The sequence below is a fragment of the Triplophysa rosa genome, linkage group LG21 (genome assembly GCF_024868665.1).
Source record: "Triplophysa rosa linkage group LG21, Trosa_1v2, whole genome shotgun sequence".
In the NCBI taxonomy this organism is placed as follows: domain Eukaryota; kingdom Metazoa; phylum Chordata; class Actinopteri; order Cypriniformes; family Nemacheilidae; genus Triplophysa; species Triplophysa rosa.
Window position 1 is genome coordinate 7200044 of NC_079910.1, and position 19209 is coordinate 7219252.

General features: G+C 39.5%; 1 protein-coding gene across 11 annotated transcripts in view; it reads left to right on the forward strand.

Moving 5' to 3' along the window:
• Positions 1–19209, forward strand: part of kif1b (kinesin family member 1B) — a 64257-nt gene that overhangs the window by 29319 nt on the left and 15729 nt on the right. For 4 of the 11 annotated variants that reach the window (XM_057320086.1, XM_057320089.1, XM_057320095.1 and 1 more), the window contains exons 9-24: positions 10–75; positions 190–207; positions 441–516; positions 783–861; positions 1024–1166; positions 1558–1599; positions 3863–4074; positions 5768–5847; positions 6532–6607; positions 7634–7713; positions 8094–8200; positions 8372–8455; positions 8569–8749; positions 9159–9231; positions 17851–17953; positions 18756–18904. In XM_057320086.1, the coding sequence (XP_057176069.1) occupies positions 10–75; positions 190–207; positions 441–516; positions 783–861; positions 1024–1166; positions 1558–1599; positions 3863–4074; positions 5768–5847; positions 6532–6607; positions 7634–7713; positions 8094–8200; positions 8372–8455; positions 8569–8749; positions 9159–9231; positions 17851–17953; positions 18756–18904 (1569 nt within the window). The remainder of the gene's footprint in view (positions 1–9; positions 76–189; positions 208–440; positions 517–782; positions 862–1023; positions 1167–1557; positions 1600–3862; positions 4075–5767; positions 5848–6531; positions 6608–7633; positions 7714–8093; positions 8201–8371; positions 8456–8568; positions 8750–9158; positions 9232–17850; positions 17954–18755; positions 18905–19209) is intronic. The other 7 variants (XM_057320090.1, XM_057320096.1, XM_057320094.1 and 4 more) reach the window with 5 other exon arrangements.

Here is a 19209-nt window from a genome sequence, read left to right on the forward strand (position 1 = left end):
GCTTCTTAGGAGGGAGCAAACATCAATAAATCTCTAACCACTCTCGGAAAGGTTATTTCAGCACTGGCTGAGGTGGTGAGTTAGTCACAATACCTGTTTTTCTTTTCTGCCTGTTTACCTGCCTGCCTTCAGTGCTAAAACTCGGTGTGCTGTCTGTCTTTTTCTCCTGGCAATGCTTCCCCTACTCAGGATAATTGTACCAGCAAGGTAATCTTTCCCTGTGTACGGTCACTAACCACTAAATCTCCTCCGAATCGAGTTTATTTGATCTCCATGTAATATTTATGTCTTAATTGTGTCTATTCATATTCCTGTACTGATGTCTCATGCATCAAGTGTCTTTCTCCACCACTTTATTTCTATAGCACTGGTACTCGATGCTACTAAAAGCAATGCTAAAAGCTGTTTTCTAAACATGTTTACTTGCTGTTTTGAAACAGAGCAAAAAGAAAAAGAAGACAGACTTCATTCCTTACCGAGACTCAGTGTTGACATGGCTGCTCCGAGAGAATCTAGGTATGATGGTTTTTCATAATAGTTATAAATGACCATATCTGAGTCCCTGTTACATATTACGTATGAGTACGTAATACATACTGTAATATAATCCGAGCCTTAAATATATATGTTTTGTTTTTGTACTGATTACAATTTTCTGTTAAATCAAATGTTCTGCTTACTAAAAGTTATTGCAGAAATATTAATCTTGAGAATTGGATCATCTTAAATTAATACTTATGATCATGTTGATGTTTCTAATCGTTTGTGTGCTTGTTTACCAGGAGGGAACTCCAGGACAGCTATGGTTGCCGCTTTGAGCCCTGCTGACATCAACTATGATGAAACACTCAGCACACTCCGGTAAGAATTTGCTTTCTATGCCCAGTTGCCACTCAACAAGGTCATGGGTTCAAAATGTACTGTATAGCTTGAATGACAGTTGCCTTGCCCTGTCAAATGCACAAATGTAAATGTAGCGTGAGATATTAAATATTTTATTCATGTGTTTGTTTGTTTACACAGATACGCTGACAGGGCCAAGCAGATCAAGTGCAATGCCGTCATCAACGAGGACCCCAACGCCAAGCTGGTGCGAGAGCTTAAAGACGAGGTGCTGCGGCTGAAGGAGCTGCTTCAAGCCCAGGGCCTTGGAGACATCCTGGACAGTAAGTCAAATCACAGCGCCCCCCGATGGCCACAGCTGCAGACCCCAAACAAATTGAAGGTCTCTTACTGTGCTCACAAGATGCAAATTCTTATTCTTATGTTGTCTTAATGTTATTCCCTTTTTGTTATTATGAAGTGTTTAACTGTTTTATATAGTTGCAGTTTCGTTAACGTTTGAATGAGACAAAGGATTTAGCTTGACATAGCATTATTCTTAACTTGCATCCAGTTTATCAACACATGCGCATGTCAGCTTTTGTGTAAAGTCATGTTTCCATCTCACGTTTGTTCTTGCTATATTTGTCTTGTCAAGTGTAATCTAACTCCCTCCCTCAGTCATTCCTCTACTAGTCCTCTCAACTCTCTCGTGTTCTTCCTCCTTCCCTTCAGTCGAGCCATTGGGGGATGATTGCGTTGGAAGTGGAATCAAATGTGTGTATACGTGCAACAGGGCCGCATCCTCTCATTTGCCCTGCTCGCTAACAGTGGCTTGTTTATTGCTTTTGGCCGCCTCTTGGAATACAAACGGCTTTGCATGCTTCATTTTTTTTTATGGCAGAGCTTGAGATGCAAGGAATCCCAGACAACGGATGGATGTGAATGGAATGGAGTGGGCGGGGTTTGGGTAGTTTGTTGTTCGCAGGCTTTGTGCTTGCTCTTCCCCTAATTTGATAGACCATCTGGGATGGCGCGGTTTTAATGGCAGGCTTTCTTCTATGTATACCCCACCCCCATAGCACGACGGACCCGATAGACTGCATCTGGAGGCATTTAAACGGATAGTTCACCTAAAAATGACTAAAATATCTCTCGCGGTGTTTCAAACCCCAAATATTATTTTTCCACAGGGAAACACTAGTATATTAAGAAGCTTTTACTTTTTTTTGCCAGCAATATAGAAAGTCCATATGATAGCTTGTGAGGTCTAGAACAGAATGTGGAAACTTTTTTTGGTAACTTGTTATACTTTTCTGTTTTGGAAAACATGTGAATTTGTTTATTTTTGGGTGAATATTCTCTTTAATATAAATAGCTTTTGCTCTAATCCCGTTCTCTCTTTATTTTCTCCCAGTGATAATTTTGTGTTGTTTAACTATTCATTACAGGTCAGGTTATTCACGATGTTAAAACACTGCTATGTTCACAAACTGAAGCGATGAACTATTGGAGAAAAGGTGCATGTTTTTATCATTTTGCGTTTGCAGAATAGAGGTTGCAGTGGTAGCTAGTTGCCATGTGGTGTAGGTAAACCTAGCGCTATATGTTCTCAGCGTTTCTGTATTGATTTAGTTTCTCTTTGCCCCTCCGAGTGCACTTGCGTCCTCGTCCCCTCCCTGAAATTCTCCATATCCTCTTACACACGCTCCGTGTTCCTCTTTAAAAAGCTGCAGAACCAAAAAAGCATCAGTCAGCTGTTTGTTTTTCGATCTGTCTGGGAGTTCTTGATGCGCACATAGAGATGAATACACAATGTGCTTTGGACCGCTATAACCATCTGGTGCTGAAAATATGAATTTTTTAACTCGTCTGAAATGCTTGACATGGTCTGTGTGCTCGTGTCCTCAGTCGCATCATCTGAACGCATGGAGTTAACAGTAATGTAATGCAGCCCTGCTGTGCCGCCATGCTGGCCTAGTTCCTTCAGAAGAGTTTTTTTTCTTCAGATAAATGAAATGGAAAGAATTCAATATGCCAAATAAAAAATCATGCCAAAGCACGCTGGGAGAGGTTTTCGTGACCTTCAGTCCCCAAATATGTACTGGAGGATATTTCAAGATTTTTTTTGACTGCACTGACAAACATTGAGAACATTTTTACATTATAAATTGTTATGGGTGGCGATGTTGATGCCTTTTAGCCTGGCTGTAACTACAGCATGTTTTTATGCAGCTTTTCCAAACCCCCCTCCAACATATTTTCTCTTTTTCATCTGAGAAGGGATGTCAGATTTCACCCAGGTTCAAAACAATTTGAGAACGAAGTGACACGTTCATTTTTACATTGTAAAATGAACATGAAACTGCATTCACACCCCATTTTATTTCCGTTGTCGGACACATTTAAGAATGAAAGAGGATATTAAGAGATAAAATAGGAATTGCGAGCTGACTGAACAGCTATTTGGTTAGCGAACAGTCCACGTGAGCTAGCTAGATTTAGCGGAAAGGGAAATTTGTTTGTTTGACAGAAAAGCAAATTATTAAAGTACATCTTATTTAAAAATCTGAAAGAGTTATGATTATTGAAGTTAAAGGTTTGTTTTCTTAAATTCTTCAAAATATCTTCTTTTGAACAAAAGTGAATATATACAATATTTTCTTCTACTATGGTAGGTAATGATGCCCCAGAAATCTCAGTTGCTAACTTTTTCCCAAAAATCTTTCTTTGTGTACAACCAAACAAATAAGTCAATACAGGTTTGGAACAACAAACAGAATTTTCATTTTTGCAGATTAATAATAAGAGTGTAGTCGTCTAGCACATGTAAACATGCTTCTTGAACCTGAGGTGAAAACTTTTGCCCTATCTATCTGTCGTACTAGTGTGTTTGTTATAATCCTTTGATGTGAACGGTATGTCTTAAATGGCTCTTTCCTCCTCTTTCTTTTTTCTATCTTTCTCTTTTTCACATTTCTGTCTCCACCATTTTTGCTTCACCTTCCTCGTGTCGTCTGTCTCTCCTCTGTGGCTCAAGACCTGAAAGATATACACAACAATAAGCATAGATACTTGCTTGCCTCAGAGAACCAACGGCCTGGCCATTTCTCCACAGCACCTATGGGCTGCCTGACAGCCTCTCCATCCTCCGGCTCTCTGTGCAGTCAGGCAGGTCTACAGTCCGTTTCCAGCATCCAGGAACGCATCATGTCCACGCCGGGTGGAGAAGAGGCCATCGAGAGGCTGAAGGTACATCCACAAGCATTTTTCAACCTCAGAGAGAAGTCAAGGGCTTCAATGAATAAATATTTCCTGGCGTTACAGACGTTTCCACTCGAATTAATGGAAATGGAGATAATAGAGGTGCTTCAGGCACCCGTTGACCTTTTATGTGCGCAATGTTCTACTGATAACGATTTGCATATTTTTCATACATATGCATGTGCTGTTCTGGATCACCAAGGTAACCTGAGAGGTATTTGGATGGCATCCTGAATAGACACGCTTTCGTTCTGACAACAGATGAAAGCAGATGTCCGTCAAGTAAACAAATTGACATCTGCAGTAAAAGTTGAAGGGATTTGGTAAAGTTCAAAACAAATGTTAGATTAAACATGAAATTAACAAATTTGCATTCAATGGCACACAAAAAACCCCAAAATTGAATCAAAATATGAAAATACATCAAATGAAATAAAATGTGTCTCTCTCTCTCAGTGTATAATCTCTGTCTGTCTGTCTGTCTGTCAATTAATTGTTGTAATTACACAAAGCACAAAAGTACAACACACACTTGATGTCATGGACACTCTCTCAATGCTGTGATAGCAGGAGAGACAGAGAGGGAAAGTATACGTGGCTAGAGCTTCCATCCATTCGTTTCTATGGTTACAGCGAGCGGATCTCAGCAGTGACGTCAACCTCCGACGCAGTTTGGGAGGAAATTGGACAAAAATAGACATGATCGTTGTCTTTAAGCCAGAAATATGACTGTATATTAAAACATGAGTGCATCCTTAACCCCATTCCATAATGAGATGAGGTTTCACACAATCACCTCACGATGCATCCGATTGCTTGATATACTGGCCCTTTCCTTCTCAGGGAACTGATATGTTCATCACTTCAGATTTTTAATGTCTTCCCAATGTTTTCATTGGCCATGTAGCAGAAAATTATACTGTATTTTATACTGTATACTGTATTTAAAAAATACGTTTTTGTGTTATTTTATTTATCTTAAAATCATATGGTTAATTAAAAAATCAGTACAAAAACCCAATGACCCCTTACAATCACTTTTGTAATTGTAAATAATGGCAAAGGTGTAAAACATTGATTCGGTTTGATAAGACCTGATCTATGTTAGCCAACGATACCGTGATCTGTGTGTTTCTCAGAAAAATCAATGCACGTGTTGAAAGAAGAGAGTGTTTCTAGAACAACAGATGGCAAGGGTGTTGACCCTTTTAGGAAGGATTAGGGGGAGCTTCCTGTTCCTCAGGCCAGATAGTTCAGGTTTTCCTCACATCCACGGACAATAAGAGCCAGACACAATAGGGAAACAATATTCCCGTTTTTAACTGTGTTTACTGCCCTTTACCCCACAGTCTGTTATTTTTTGCTCCGAATGCTTATGACCTGATCCCGACTCTTTGGGCCAAACATCAGCGTGTTTGCTATGTGAACTTGAAATTAAAAACCTTCACTATACTTAATATAAATATGATTGAACGTAGAATGATGGGCTTACTGAAAGCAAAATAAGCTTCTTAGCATTATACACATGGCAAGCGGATTACAACGATAAATTTGTGGAAAAGCAAATCTGGTGCGTGTCTGCTAAGGGACTTGCATTATTTGGATCACATTTGTAACTGTTTGGCTTGTTAAGGAGAGACGGAAAAAATCCTTATATTGGTCTTCATCTGTGGTCCTGCAGGAGTCCGAGAAGATCATAGCTGAACTGAACGAAACCTGGGAGGAGAAGCTGAGGAAAACAGAGGCCATCCGTATGGAGAGGTCAGTGAGGGCCTGGGTGCCATCTGGCTCCCTTCCTATTGTCCCTGTGGCCGTGCTCATCATGCCTGTGAGGAGTGTCTGCTATTTGTCCTAATGCCAGCCTGTACCAGTCATAATTCAACTGTGAAATCACACCCTACACGTTAACCTCTCCCCAACCAAACACACATTCATAATACATGAGATCATAACATTCACAGACCACACCGTCTCCTTAAAGGGATACTTCACCCAAAAATGAAAATTCTGTCATCATTTACTCACCCTCAGATTCTTCCAAACCTGTATAAATTCTTTTTTTTTTTGCTGAACATACGGGAAGAAATTTGGAAAAATGTCAGATCTCGCCCCCCATTGACTCCCATAGTAGGGAAAATAAATACTATGGGAGTCAATGGGGGGCGAGATCTAACATTCTTCTAAGTATCTTCCTGTGTATTCAGCAAAACAAAGAAATTTGTACAGGTTTGGAACAATCTGAGGGTGAGTAAATGATGACCGAGTTTTCATTTTTGGGTGAAGTATCCCTTTAAGCCTTGTCATATACGCAGTTTTTGTATTTGTATTCAAAGTATTTGAATACATTATTGTGTCTAAGTAGTCTTTCTAGATTTATCTCTCTCTCATTGCTCGTAAAAGAGTTAGTGAATGGGTTTTGATGAGCTGTGATTCTGCCTCCCTCAGAGAAGCGCTGTTGGCAGAAATGGGCGTGGCCATAAGAGAGGATGGAGGAACCCTGGGTGTCTTCTCTCCTAAAAAGGTACAACCCCTCAGCTCATCGACGGTAATCACTGTCTGTGTCTGTCGCTTCCTTCTCACGTCTCATCCTGAGCTTTTGTCTTTCTTCACATTTCATCATCCATCACTCTTTTTGTTTTTTCGTATTGCTGCCTTTTGCAATGGAACCCTATGTAGATTGGTTCTGATAGACCAGCATCGCTGTCTGTCGATGACTTTAGTGTTTATTTTTCGAATCAGGTTTGTGGACTTGCAACCACATGTTTATTTTAAAACGAATTTTCCTGTAACAAAATTACAGTTAGAAATAGTTCCTGTAGAAAGTCCCTGGGTATAGATTCATTAACACGTGTGTTTCTTTTTGTCACATGAATTCTAGTTTCACCTACTATCTTAGTATATAGGAATGAACATCACAGAAACTAATAGACTAATATTCCGACAGTAAAATAGAGACTGAAACTCTAACATGACAGCAGCTGGATTCTTCAGGAACTGATGCTTGTGTGCGTCATAAAACTGTTATTAGTGCAATTTGCCGGGACCGTTTACAATAATCACATTGTGTTTATAGTGTTCTTCCCTTAAACACATCAACACATTCAACCTGTTTCTGGAACAGCCCTATTCTGAGCTCTCCTCTTCTGTTTGTTTGCATTTGTTTGTCTCCATAATCATATTGTCATTTAATTTCATTTTTATTTCTCTACGGCATCTCTCTATTATTTTGCTGCCTGTCAGCTATTCGTTGAAAGGCCGTGTGAACTCTATACCGACTTTAATGGGGTGTTTTCCCCAAAAAAGGTTGGTGATTTAGTGGTAGATTGTGGCGTGCAGTTGTTTTAAAGTTATGTCCTGATGTTTAGTTAATATCTACTTATTCATAGCACCTTTGTAAATGAAAATGTTCTTGTTTACAATGTTTCTCATTGTTAATGAAAAACTGAACTGTAATACTGTGCGATTTTGGCATTCAACTTCATTATTAAATTGGTCTATTAGTAATAATGACTCTATAAGAATTTTCATCGACCTTGTTTCCCTGCAGACCCCTCACCTGGTGAATCTAAATGAAGATCCTTTGATGTCAGAATGTCTTCTCTATTATATCAAAGATGGAAAAACAAGGTGTGAAAGCGCCTCCGTCAATGTCAGAAGTTTCACATTCTGCATGTTACATCCAGTCCAGAGTTCACACAGTGATGTTTACTGCTTTGATCTTGGCATTTTTTGATCTTGGGAGTTTTTCCCGTAATGTCTTTCCTACTTTGGATGAAACGTTTGCCAAATGCATCATAAATGACACGAAGTGCATTTAAACTGTACATTTGATCTGTATATGCATCCCGTGGGCATTGAACCCATGACCTTTACGTTTCTAATGCCATGCTCGACCATGAGCTCCGTACATCATTTCTTAGGCTCACACACGTCATACAGCTCAGTTCATTGGCTTATGTATGAGTATCCTCTGTAATAATTGAGATGAATGTCTTTTGTTGTGACAGGGTGGGTCAAGCAGATGCAGAGAGGAGACAGGACATTGTTCTAAGTGGAGCGCACATCAAAGAAGAGCACTGTATCTTCCGCAGTGAGAGGAATGCCAACGGAGACGGTTAGAACACTACATTATCCAGACTAGTTTAATTTACATGCAAACTGTTGAATGTTGAATCAATGTTTTCCACTGAATGAATTACAAGTAACATACAAAGCACAGCCTGCTCAGATATTGATTTGATCAGCCTTGCCGCTGAGGCTAACGGCTCCTCTGCTGTTTCTATAGTGATCGTCACGTTGGAGCCATGTGAGGGTTCTGAAACATACGTGAACGGAAAACGCGTGAATTCTTCAGTCCAGCTGCGCTCAGGTGAGTCACCGACAGCTGTAGCGTGGCGAATTATAGTCATTTTAAGATGTATATGTTTGCCATGTGACTCTACACTGTATTTTACAGGATAAATGTGTGTGCTGTTTCCTCAGGTAACCGCATTATCATGGGAAAGAACCACGTGTTCCGCTTTAACCACCCTGAGCAGGCTCGCGCGGAGCGTGAGAAAACCCCGACGGCGGAGACCCCTGTAGAGCCGGTGGACTGGACCTTTGCCCAAAGAGAACTGCTGGAGAAACAGGGTATCGACATGAAGCAAGAGATGGAGAAGAGGTACTAAAGTCATCATAGTCGTAGGATAGTTTAAGGTTCATGGACAGAATTGGTTGGATTGTGTTGATTTATGATCGAATTTGTTTCCGATTTGTTCCTTGACCCTCTGTTTTAGCTAAAAGCTAAAACTCAGGTACATTGGTGGTACATAGGGCTCGTTACTTTAGCTTTACTTGTATCAAACGCAAAATATTTGAAGGGTAGCACAAATCCTAGCTAATGCATAGTTTAGGGACGAACAGCCAACCAAAGCTCAATGCGTCAAAAGTCGCCCACCAGATACAGAGTTTAAGATCTTGCAGGCATGGTAAGTGAGCACATCTGAATTGTGGAATTGTAAGAAGGATTATCTAGTAGAAATACACTGAGCGTAAGAGCGAGCAGCTTTCTGATGCACTGTTATATTCAGGCTAACAGAGATGGAGATCCTGTATAAGAAAGAGAAGGAGGAGGCCGACCAACTGCTCGAACAACAGCGACTGGTAAGGCTGATTCACTTTGCTCTAAATTTAGTTTGATACTTCCTGTTCCTTTGTTTATAGACGTTCTGTTCAATTGGGCCTTAACCGTCCTATCAAAATCTGTCAGCTACGTTCATTAGATTGAGGGGAAAGATGTGCCATTTTCTTTTGATGAGTGAAACGGCCCCTAGTTTTCTCTTTGCTCTGCTGAAGTCCAAGCAGCACTAATTCTGCACTCTTAGCTCTGACACCTTGAGACTTTTGTGTGTGTGTGTGTGTGTGTGTGTGTGTGCGTGTGTGCGTGTGTGTGCGTGCGTGCGTGCGTGCGTGCGTGTGAGAGAGAGAGAGAGAGAGTGAGAAAAACTTCTCCCAGTGCATGGCTGAATCTCTTTGCATGGAAACTGAATCCACTCTTGTCTGGATTGATATACCAGATGGTTGCTGATATGGACTGATATTCAGTTTGATACAGCAAGAGATGTTCACTTTTTTGGTAGATTTGAGAAATTAACTTGCAAAACAGCATCAGCAGAAGAATACCAGTTTTTTTTTTGCGTTAATCTTGTACTAGTGATGGGCAGTACGAGTATGGATTATGAACACACAATCATTGCCTTTAGGGGTGTAACAGTATGATTTATTGCAATATTGCAAATCTTGTTTTACCATATGACATTCGTTTAATCCAATTGGTTGAGCTGACAACATGTGATCTGTGTCAACATACTGTATATAGTTTTAATGTTTTGCATTTTTTGCTTTTACTACTTTAAGAAGTTCTCTCTTCGCATTTAGCTTTGCTTTCTTTAATTTCCTTCTTACATTTAATTTTGTTAAAATTTCAAATTTTATTTTAAACTTTTCTGTGACAGATCTATTCAATTTTTAATGAATCTTTAAATGTTGTCAATTCTTTACCAAAAATAAGACATTATAATGACAATTGTTAAAGGGATACCTAACCCAAAAATGAAAATTCTGTCATCATTTACTCACCTTCGAGTTGTTCCAAATCTGTATAAATTTCTTTGTTCTGATCTTTGGAAAGATATTTGGAAGAATGCTTATAACCAAACAGATCTCGAACCCCATTGACTCCCATAGTAGGAAAAATTACTTTATCATTTTTTTGTTCTGTTGAACACAAATGAAGACATTTTGAAGAATGTAGGAAAGCAAACAGTTCTGGGGCACTTTTATACTGCCATTGTATTTTTTCCTACTATGGTAGCCAATGGGGGCAAAATCTGTCTGGTTATAAGCATTCTTCCAAATATCTTTCTCTGTGTTCATCAGAACAAAGACATTTATACAGAACTCGAAGGTGAGTAAATGATGACAGAATTTTCATTTTTGGGTGAAGTATCCCTTTAATGTTTTAGAAATAAAACCTACTGTATTTAGTTTTTTACATATCGTTTTAAAAATTGTGATGTAGTTGTTAATGTGAACCCAGTATTGCGTATCGTTGCACCCCTAATCGCCTTGAAATAATTTTTATTTATTTCACAATTTTACACACTGATGATCATATTACTGTGTAGACCCCCCAAAAAGTTGACCGCTTGTATATTAGTCAGTAAAGTACTGAAAAAAGTGAACAACATGCCCATCACTATATTAAATCAGTTATTGGTTTGCCATGTAAACTGGCGTCAAACGGGCTCTTTTTTGGTTAATTCTGTTTGCTGCTTCTGCATGGTTTGTTTTTGTAGCATGTTTAACAGATTAATTTACAGGGTACTTAGTACCCCATTAAGCATTTGTTGCTGAGTGGTGTTGATAATCTGATCTAGCGTTTTATTTACCCAAGTAGATTTTGTTCCGTCTGAGTTTGTCCGTTTTCTCAATGCAATTGCTGATATTTCCAATGCATTGTTGCCATAACCCAGATTTCTGCTGTAGTTGATGAAGGCTAGTGACAATGTGGTTTCTCATTGATGTCTGTAGCTTCCTCTTTGAGTTGCAAACGTCTGTGTCCGGCCGGATACAGAGGGCATGCTATAACACAGCTATTCATGCTGGGGGTCTAAAATCAGTGACGACAAGCTCTCCAATGCTCAGATGGTCTCATCCATATAATCTCACGTACAGATCGACAGATATCCCACAATACACCGATTTCACACAAAATCACGATTACATGGTCACCAGCTGTCTCCTGTGTTATTTGACTGTGATTTTTGTACTGTCTTTTGTTTTCTTGACCTGGAAAATGAGAAACTGCATTTTCTCTCTTCTAACCCCTTAACTTTAGTGAATGAAATTGATGCTTTTAACCACTTTCAAGCCTGTCCTCTTTTTCTTTACTGACCTGTATTAAACACGCAAGAGTCTAACCCACTGCTAGAGCTAAACAACTCTAAAACCAAATCTTCTCTGTCAAGGACTTCTGATGAGGGAATGAAGCTAAACTCTTCGGGCTTTGCTGCATGCCACTGAAGCATGCTTGGGGTGCAACTTTCAAGAACTCTAATTGAAGAGGATATGATGAATTTAATAAGTACAAAAAGAAAACATCGCAACAACAAAACATCAGATCAGAGCAACATCTGTCCCCTTTTTGTTGCCGTTATTCTCATAATCATGACAGTCATGCCTTGCATTTACTCTTTATATATTGATATGCAATTTGGGAATTGTCTTAACTTGAATTTGTATCTGCACATTTTCTTCCGTGTACTTGTAAATGGCATTAATAGATGTGCAGTGTTGATCCGAAAGTAACAAAAATCCAACATAAATGCAAGCACACATGATGTTTAAAATAGTTTGAAATATAAAGTTTATCTGATGTACATATTATAGTACAAGGTCATCAGACGGGTACATTTAAAAACTGATTTATAAGAGATTTTTCATTGTAAACAAACTTTGTAACATGTTTTGGTAGTGGTGCTTCTGCTTTCATCATAACTCATTACCACAAAGCTTCATCTCATATTTAGAGGTTCCCATTTTGCATATCACAACACTGTTCATTCTTTAAAGAAAACAGTCCTTTTGATTTGGATTTCCTATTTTAATTTTCCCATTTTGTTTTTCGCACTCTTTTGGTTTGTTTCTTGTTTTGTTCTCTTAAGGACGGCGATTCTGATAGTGGTGACGACTCTGATAAGAGGTCGTGCGAAGAGAGCTGGAGACTCATCACGTCTTTGCGGGAGAAACTCCCTCCCAGCAAGCTTCAAACCATAGTCAAAAAGTGTGGCTTACCCAGCAGCGGTAAAAGACGAGAGCTGGTCAAAATGTACCAAATCCCTCAGCGACGTCGTCTCACGAAAGACTCCAAATGGGTGACCGTCTCTGATCTAAAGATCCAGGCGGTCAAAGAAATTTGCTACGAAGTGGCCCTTAACGATTTCCGTCACACCCGTCAAGAGATTGAAGCTCTGGCTATAGTGAAAATGAAGGAACTGTGCGCTGCATACAACAAGAAAGACCCGAACGAGCGAGACTCCTGGAGAGCCGTCGCACGAGACGTTTGGGACACCGTAGGGGTTGGGGACGAACGAATCGAGGATGTCATAACCAACGGGCGTGGTGTGACAGACATGGACGACCTGAAGGTGCACATAGACAAGTTGGAAGACATCCTGCATGAGGTCAAAAAGCAGAACAACACGAAGGATGAGGAAATCCGAGCTCTCAGGAATAAAATGCTGAAGATGGAACAAGTAATCCCGTTGATCTCCAACGAGGCTCAGGAGAAACCCAGAAATGGTGGACTGATGAGGGCTCGCAGTTCCAGCGAAGGTAAAGTTCCTGAGGAGAAGCCTGATGGTGAACAATCTGATGAGCAGGTGTCCAATATGATGGAGAATGATTCTTCATTTCGACGTGGACGTGTGCAGTGGATGCGCCAAGAACAGATACGCCTGAAGAGCCTCCAGCAACAAGAGATTTCCAAGCAGCTCCGAAGGCAAAACGGCCCCCATCGCTTCATCCCTCCTGAAGATCGTAAGCTCCGCTTCCCCTTCAAGAGTAACCCCAAACATCGCAACTCATGGACCCCCGGCACTCATATCATTATTACAGACGAACAGGTCTTTGAGTTGAAAGTTCCCAAAGAAGCAGTTGAAGAAGAGGAGAACACGGACGAAGTGGTCGAACCGATAGAACGGGTGGTGCCCACCATCCAGACATACCCTACCCTTCCAAGCACCATGGGTCCACGTCGAAGCAAAGACCTAGAGCAGGGCCTTAATAATAGGCAAAACCAAGGCCAAAAACTCCATGAACGAGGCCGAAGTAACTCCTTCAACAACAGCCAGAGATCCTCAGACTCAGAGTCGTTGCATTCTGGGAACCGGAAGCCGCCCCATCCCCAACAAGCTTTTTACCAGCCACGCTACAACCAAAACCAACCTCACCATTATCCACAACATCAGTATCCGCAATCCTTTCATTACAATACTGATGCCAGCAACCACTACCAGCACTACCCACCCAATCAGCACCACAACAACTTTCACACACCACCCCGCATGCGTAGGCAAATGTCCGCCCCCAATTTGAAGGGCGGTCGAGAAACCGCCGTGTGAGGGCGTAGATTCGTGTACAGAACTACATGACACTACAATTCACACTTCATAGACTCACAGAGAATCATCACAGCATTGGACAGCTTGTCCCCATTGAACGTGTTCTTGTTGTTTGCTGATCCAAATTGCATTGATTTGTCATTTCACGGGCACCTTGCATTAACAGTATGATCCCCATCTATGTTAGCTATGCAAATGGGATGTAGCAATAAGTGGGCTGGTTAAGGTGTCCAAGCCACAACAAAGTCTCAGAACAGTTTTCTGGAGACTTGATGAATAAAATAATCATTTAGTTGAAGTATTGTAAATGACAAGTATTGGGAGACACGCATCATTTCTTGGCTGTAGTATTAACTTTAGTTAAACCTTAAATTGTGTATTGTTTTGTTTTTAGAATATTTTGGAGACGCCATCACAGATTTTAAAAGTACCCTACTTTAACACTGTTTTCTCTTAGTTTACCTTGTTTGCTGCTGGTCCGGACAGTCTGAGTTGATCTAAGCAAGGAAACATGCAATAACCACTGTACTGCAACATTTCATAAAGACTGTCCAAGAATGTTAAGATTAAATCATTACTTGAATTATAAGTTGAAGTAGCACTATATTTACAATCCTGTTTGTGCATTTAAAGGTATAGTTCACTCAAGAATAAGAATTCTGTAATTATTTACTCATCCTCATGTTTTCAAAACCTGTATGACTTTCTTCTGCAGAGACACAAAATATTTTGAAGAATGTTGGTAATCAAACAACATTGGCTCCTATTGACTTCCATTTAATGGATACAAAACCACAGAGACATTTCTCAAAATGTCTTCTTTTGTGTTCCACTGATGAAAGAAAGTCATATAGGTTTAGAACGTCATGATGGTGAATAAATTATGATAGAATTTTCTTTTTTGGGTGAATTGTCCCTTTAAAGTGATAGTTCACCCTAAAATGAAAATTCTGTCATCATTTACTCACCCTCAGATTGTTCCAAAACGGTATGAATTTCTTTGTTCTGCCAAACACAAAGGAAGATATTTGGAAGAATGTCAGCAACCGAGCAGATCTCGTCCCCCATTTACTGCCATAGTAGGGAAAGTAATTACTAAGGGAGTCTATGGGGGACGAGATCTGCTCGGTTACTGACATTCTAACAAATATCTTCCTTTGAGTTTAGCAGAACAAAGAACTTTGTACAGGTTTGGAACAATATGAGGGCTAGTAAAGGATGACAGAATTTTTCGGTGAACTATCCCTTTAAGGTGCATAGATAACATATTCAGTAAATGCTGGAATCACAAGGTTAACAGCCAACATTTTATCTTCTTGAATGTTTCTCAATGTATAGATGCAAATGACATTTTTACTGTTGCATTTTATACAAATCGTTTTAATTGGGGTCCTTGGGTTGGTGCTTCCTGTTTAACGGTCGAATATGAAAGTTGACAGCAAAGGCCTTTTTTTGAATGCCTTATGTAGATGAGTAAAGTATTATGAAGATGTGCTTTAGAAAAGTGCCTTTTTGACTCACTAATGTGTCATTAATGAAATCTCTCAAAGTAAAATGCGATGATCTCTGCTTTGCAATCTTCCTAATGTAAATAATAGCAATATATAAACAAAACACTAACATTGAACTGTTCTAAATGTAAATCACTCTTTTAATGCAAAATATTCTTCCCCGCCTGTTTGTTTTTAAACCGAATGAACTGCCACCCTTTTGAAAAGATTAGATCTGCCTTACTTTAAGCACAGACCAATCGACACAAAACATCCATGTCCATAAAGGCATGTTATTGAGCAGGACTATGAAAGATCTGCTTCAGAGCGTGCTTTGCATCTTTTGTTTCTCTGAACTGTCTGCTGGACTCTGATCCTCTGTGTGGGGGGGGCAGTCTGTTCCCACGGGATGGAGTCAGTGTTCTAGAACACTCTGCTGTTCTTCTCGATCACAACATGAGTAGAGTCGCGTTTATTTTCTGATGTGTGCTTTAGCGGGTTCACAGTGAGCTGAAGAGACGTCCAATGGAAAGAGCTTTAACAGGGCTGTTTCCATGGTTTCCAAGTCTCATTTTAAAAACTTGTAGAAGAGTCTGTGCACGGGTTTAGGGACAGAAAAGCCTTGAAGGACAAATCAGATTTGCTAGACGGGTGTATAATGATGCATTTTTTTTGCATTTTCTTGTTTAACTTGAATTCACATCTTACTTATGTAATACCACCTAACGTTTTACTTTTTACTTAAACTTACGAGTGGTTTGATTTTCAGCACCCACAATCACTAGAATTAAATTACATTCTTATACTTAAGGCTTTGTACTATTTTTCTGGTTAAGCCTTCATATTATTATGCAACGGCGTGCCTCAGTGCCCAACTGTGACCCTTTACCAGCTATGTATTACCAAAGCACATGAAGTTGGCCAAATTGGTCAGAAGTCCATTCGTAAACAATTTCATATGAACTCAGAACTTGAATGTTTTTTGTTGCCAGAAATGCTGCCTTGTTTTCTATTTAAAACCCTGGGTTTTGGTTAAGTGAAGCATATTTGTATAAAACACGACTGCTGAAGAAGACCCTCCTGAAGGAAAAAATATACATTTAGATCAAATCTTAAAACTGGATTTGTAAGGAAAGCAGGACTTTGCTTCATGGTAAAATGTTGCAATTCATTGATGTTACAGCATTTTTTTGTTAGACCAGTCATAGCAACATTGGCTCAATAAACGGTGTGGGTGGGACAATTTGTTAAAGTGATAGTTCATCATTTACTCATCCTCATGTCTTTTCAAACCGGTTTGACTTTCTCTTTTCTGCAGAACACAAAAGAAGATATTTTGAAGAATGTTGGTAACTGGCACCGATTGACTTGCATTGGTTTTGTGTCCATACAATAGAATTGAATGGGTGCCGGCGCTGTTCGGTTACCAACTTTCTTCAAAATACCTTTTTTTGTGTACAGTGGAAGAAAGAAAGTCATACAGGTTTGAAATTAAAAGAGGATGTGTAATTGTTGACAGAATTTTCATTTTTCATTCGCTTTAAAGGAGGTTTTTGGAAGCTAATTTGAAAGACAGTCATTTTTTACATTACGTTACACAAGTGACATAGCAATCTTGTCTCCATAGCACAGTTGTAAGTCTGAACTCAGATCTGCCGTAGAAAACTGCTTGATAATCTAGGCATGCTATTTCCCTGCTCCAATAAACAATGTTACCATAACAGCGATGTACGGTAATATATGGTGCTGCCAAGATGATGTATAAAGTCAACTGAACATTGTATTTGTCTCTTTTTAAAGGTATATGTCACAGTGTTTGTTCAGTGTTCGTCTATATGCAGTGGTTATATCACGTGCCCCGTGTTTTGGGGGCAATTTTGTGCAACATATGATCTTTTGTGCTCAAAGATCTGTTGATGGTTTACTAATAACATCGGGTTTCAATGGCTGAAATAAAGTGGAAATATAATGACTGTGTGCGCTCTGAGCCAAATGTTTTAAACTTACAGTGCTTTGTCACTGATTTTAAAATGTTTTTTAGTATATTTGTCATGTTTGTCTCATTATCTGTCTTGATCTCATAATGATATTCATTTTGAGTAAAGTTTTATTCTGCAAACTTTATTTCATTTCAAATTAGAGTAGCTCTAAAAAGACAATATTATTTCATCTGCATGAAGTACATTTACTGTTGTTTACTTTTTGAAACTGTATATTCTAATGTGTTAGACAACTATATGCTGTTAAATGTAATGAAAAATGTTACGCGTAATCCCAAATTGCAAAATGAAGTAAAATGCAAGCTGCATTTAGATAAAAGTATAAACATTTTGATGCTTTGTTACAGGCAGTAGGGAGCCATCCTTGATTTACGAATGTGAAAGCTGATGAAGTTAAATTAAATGAATAATTCATATAAAAAAACAGTAAGTGTGTTGCCTGGCAGTACAGATGTGAGAGAATCAGTCGTATCTAGTAGACAGGGTGTGTGGTTCAGTAAGCGTCTGTTCATCAGTACTAAGGTCTTGCATGTGACATGTGGTTCTCTGGAACCGGTGTCTGATTGGCTGATGTCGGCTGTGCTCTCTCTTCATCACACCTTCTCAAAGGTCTATGAGAGTAAACTGCAAGAGCTGCAGAAACAGGTGGAGACTCGCTCGCTGGCAGCAGAGACACCCGATGAAGAGGAAGAAGAGGAGGAAGAGGATGAAGGTAGAGCATTAGAACAGTGTGCTTCATTACACAACATGAACCCAATTGTCGAAAGATGTGCGTTTGATTTCAATTCAGGTTTATTTATATGGTGTTTTTTCATTCATCTACATACAGCTTCATCAGTCATTTTTTCGGAGCATTTCCTATCAGCCAATCAGATTTTAGCGTGAGGAAAAAGAGGTTGTACATCAACCTATTATGTATTTCTCTTTTAGTGGTAGTTAAAGGTCCAGTGTGTATTTGTTTGGAGGATGTGTTGACAGAAATGCAATATAATATACATAACTATGTCTTCAGAGGTGTATAAAGACCTTTCATAATGAAGCGTTATGTTTTTATTACCTTAGAATGAGCGGTTTCTATCTACATACACATTCTATCTACATGTTGTTTCTACAGTAGCCCTAAACGGACAAACGTGAACATGTTTCGTAAATACGTTATCTCATTCGGCAGACGCGAAAACGCAATGACATCTTAGTTCTGTGTGCTTCGAAAGGGATGGGTGAGCGGTGGAGTGAGCCATTGGTTGCGATTCGCAACCTCACCGCTAGATGCCGCTAAATTTCATACACTGGACTTTTAAGGGTTAGTTTTTAGGATTGGAGTTAAATAGCATAGATGGTCACTTTTATTACTCAAGTCTGATTGGTTGATAGTAATAATATTGTTCTAGGACTAACAAGGATGTCAATCCAAGAACACATCCTAGAGCACTAAATCTAGTCACTTACTGTATATCACTGGCCTGGTGTTTATTTATATTCATACTCATCATTTATCCTGTGCCATGCTGCAGTGCCCTGGACCCAGCACGAGTATGAACTGGCCCAGTGGGCTTTCAGAAAGTGGAGATACCATCAGTTCACCTCGCTCAGAGACCAGCTATGGGGCAATGCTGTGTATCTCAAAGAAGCCAATGCCATCAGCGTGGAGCTCAAGAAGAAGGTAAAGCACTGTAGTGGCATCGAAAAACATGGGTATAAAAATAAGTGATACGTAACAGTATGTGGGTGTGTTTAAAGTCATTCTGCTATATTTGTCCTGGTACCAGACAGACTGCAATTGCTGTTTCACAGGTGTCAAAAAAGAATACACAATTTTATAAATTTCATTTTCTGACTTGCTTAAGTGTTGTTTGTATACGTCTCTTATTCAGTTCCTCTGTGTATAACCTCATAAGACCCCTGCTGCGTATCCCTGAGACACTGCTGTTATGGATTTATCATGCGCTCTCGCTCGTTGGCTAGTAT